This window comes from Microtus ochrogaster, chromosome 10 (assembly GCF_000317375.1).
Source record: "Microtus ochrogaster isolate Prairie Vole_2 chromosome 10, MicOch1.0, whole genome shotgun sequence".
NCBI classification, from domain to species: domain Eukaryota; kingdom Metazoa; phylum Chordata; class Mammalia; order Rodentia; family Cricetidae; genus Microtus; species Microtus ochrogaster.
The window spans coordinates 57,895,359-57,898,828 of NC_022016.1; the positions used below are offsets into that span (position 1 = coordinate 57,895,359).

Sequence of the window (3,470 nt, forward strand, 5' to 3'; positions counted from 1 at the left end):
CCACCACCGCCCGGCAGGCGTGTCAATCTTTGAGTTTCAGGCCAGCCTGGTCTAGAGCAAGTTTCAAGACCGTCTTGCTCCCAAGCCCGACTCCTGGAGTTGATCCCTGGCACAAGGTACAAATGAAAACTGCAAGCTGACCGCATATACCTTTTAAATTCATGTGCATTGGTGGTTTACCTGCATGCATGGCTATTATGAGGGTGTTGGATTCCCTGAAACTGGAGTTACAGATAATTGAGCTGCCATGTGGGTGCTGGGAATTGAACCCGGATCCCCTGGAAGAGCAGCCTGTGTTCTTAACCACTGAGCTGTCTCTTCTTCAGACCCTGCTGCTGATTTCTTGAATACTTTGTAAAAAAAAAAAGGCAATCATACTTGAAATGTGCTCATGTTTCTTAGAATATACTGTCCCTATGCAACTCTCAGTCCCTGTTTCTACCACACAAGAGGCACAAACAGAGTCCAGTGCTTCTGGGCTATTTTATCACAAACGTTTCCGGGAGGGTGAGATCCTCAAACCACTGTGTAATTACAAGTCGTCGTTTACACAGAAATAAACACCACACACTGCTCCCAGGATGCAATGGAGTTAACAAGAGAGCTACTTGTTGGAAGAGCAGCCAGTGCTCTTAACCAGAGCCACTTCTCCAGCCCCAGTGCACACATATTTAAAAAGCCGAATGCCCCGGTTTCAGGCATAGGTAGTTATAAGGTGAGATAGGTCTGGAGTGGAGCAGATGCTAAGGAGCTTTAGACATGCCGATGTGCTCTATCTCTAAAGCTGAGGTTGAAGTATCTATGAATAAACTGATTTGCTCAGAAGCGATAAAGGGAGAAGACAGACAGCTGGGTTTATGGGTTTGCACGAGGCAGCCTGGAGACACGCAGTGAAAGGCAGTGAGCTTTCACTCCTGCTTACGTCCTGTTGGTGGAGCTAGGTTAGCTGTGATTTTTACTGACCTACACACCAGGTCCTGCACTACATCACTGCATAGAATACTCAAGACCACAATGAGCTAGGGCCTCATTCAACCATTTTATAGAATACGCATGCTTCAGTAGGGCCCTACCAAGGGGCGATGAGAAGCAGAGATCCAGGAACCTGGCAGAGGGTCCAAAGCTCTTCACACGATGCTAGAGACGGAAACACTTGCAATGTGACTCAGCTCTTTTCATCCAATTCTTATTACATTAAGCACTTAGTTACATCAGTGTATGAGAAGCCTGTGAGATACCAGAGTATCTTTTCACTCAGTATTGTGACTATGATGACCTCAGAAATAGGATATGCTTCTCTCAGATAAACTTCAAATGTATCTATATGTGCATCATTATTTTATTTATTCATTTATTATGGATTTTTTATGGTTTATTGGTGTGAAGGTGTCAGATCCTCTGGAACTGGATTTTCAGACAGTTGTGAGCTGCCATGTGGGTGCTGGGAACTGAACCTGGGTCCTCGGGAAGAGCAGTCAGTTCTCTTAACCGCTGAGCCATCTTTCCAGCCCCTATTTATGGCTTTTAGAAACAGTGTTTCTCTTTGTAACCCTTGCTGTCCTGGAACTTACCCAGCCTCTGCCTTTTAAGTGCTGACAATAAAGGCAAATGCAACCACCACCTGGCTTCTTCTTTTTTCTTTTTTTCTTTTTTTTTCCCCGAGACAGGGTTTCTCTGTGGCTTTGGAGCCTGTCCTGGAAGTAGCTCTGTAGACCAGGCTGGTCTCAAACTCACAGAGATCCACTGGCCTCTGCCTCCCGAGTGCTGAGATTAAAGGTGTGTGCCACCATCGCACGGCTACCCCCTGGCTTCTATATGAGGCAGGAGGATTGTGGTTTGGAGGTCAGTGTAGACTATATAACAAGACTTTATATAAAAACTAAAAGAGTAGTGAAGACAGAGTAAAGCAGGACTTACCTTAGTCTAAGGCTAAACCGTCCTCAAAATATTCTCCATTGAGCAACATCAGCAAACGGATGTAAAAAGCCTGGTCACCATAGCAATTTCCAGAACAGCATGGACTACACATATGCAATGAGTTCTTACCTCAGGAAAAGACTTACCTGGGTACCGTGTCACACGCCTTTAGACACAGCATTCAGAAGGCAGGGGCAGGCCTCTGTGAGTTGAAGGCCAGCCTGGTCTACAGAGTAAGTTCCAGATCATCCTAGGATATACCGTGAGATAGCTCATTAGGCATCTGGTGTCCAATGATGCAAACCCTACTGCTCAAGTCTGAGTCACATATAAACACATTAATTTTTAAAATAAAAAGCTCCACATCCTTTAAAAAAAAATCAAAAGACCTAAAAAACAAACAAACAAAACAAACCCCTCAGGTTTGAATGGCCTTTATTTTTGTGTTGTGTGATGCTGCAGATCAAAGCCAGCGTCTGAGCTTGAGGTACTCTACCTCTGGGCTACCCTGTGTACACTTGTATCTCTCTCTCTCTCTCTCTCTCTCTCTCTCTCTCTCTCTCTCTCTCTCTTTCTGAGACGGGGTTTCTCTGTAGCTTTGGAGCCTGTCCTGGAACTTGCTCTGTAGACCAGGCTGGCCTCGAACTCACAGAGATTCTCCTAGCCTCGGACTTCCAAGTCCTGGGATTAATGGTGTGTGCCACCATTTCAGACAACAAAAAAAGATTTAGGTTTAAAGGCAAAGAGAACCACTGCTTCAGAGACAACACGACATTAACAAGCAAAGACTGACAGAGCTAGATGGAAGTTGGACAGGAAAGAGTGTGGGGCCATGAACCACTTAATTATTAAAGAGGGATGGCGCATCTGGCAAGACAAAAACCTTCCTTCCTGTTCCTTTCTACACGATGTTAGGCAAACTGAGACCAAAACCACAAAGCTCAATTTAGTATTGTCAGGTTTATTTTGAATTAACCATCTATCAAGAGTGCACGCCAAAAGAGTAGAAAAAAAAATTAAGGATCCTATCAAAAAAGTCCCCTGATGAGCGGGGGGGAAGGAAGAGACGTTAGGAGCCCTTCTTAGAGAAGGAGATGTTCTCCAGGTTATGGATGCCATTCTTGTCAATGACCCGAACGTTGAAGGTAGGCAGATTCAAGATGAAGCGCTTCTGGAGCTGCAGAGAGACGAGGGAACCAGTGAGCAGACATTTACTGACTACTAAGTATGAGACAGGGTCTGCCCTCAGCTAAGGGGACAAGTGTAAAGGCTCTCCTCTTGTGGAACTGGCCAGCTGGTACCATGTCACTGAAGAATGTCCAGTCAGCAGGTACACGAGACAATCCAATGTGTGTCCTCACAGTCCGCCACCAGTCGGTTTACAAGAACACACGTGCCTCTAAGCCAGCCAGGAGCTCATTTAAGAACAGACTCTGCCAGTCAGGAGCTCATTTAAGAACAGACTCTGGGCCGGGCGGTGGTGGCGCACGCCTTTAATCCCAGCACTCGGGAGGCAGAGGCAGGCGGATCTCTGTGAGTTCGAGACCAGCCTG

General features: G+C 46.0%; 1 protein-coding gene across 1 annotated transcript in view; it reads right to left on the reverse strand.

Annotated features, from left to right (window-relative positions):
* Window positions 1-2,857: 2,857 nt before the first annotated feature.
* Window positions 2,858-3,470, reverse strand: part of Psmb2 (proteasome subunit beta 2) — a 31,114-nt gene continuing 30,501 nt past the window's right edge. Inside the window, exon 6 of the mRNA XM_005353233.1 lies at window positions 2,858-3,094. Coding sequence (XP_005353290.1) covers window positions 2,987-3,094 — 108 coding nt within the window. The 3' untranslated portion in view covers window positions 2,858-2,986. The remainder of the gene's footprint in view (window positions 3,095-3,470) is intronic.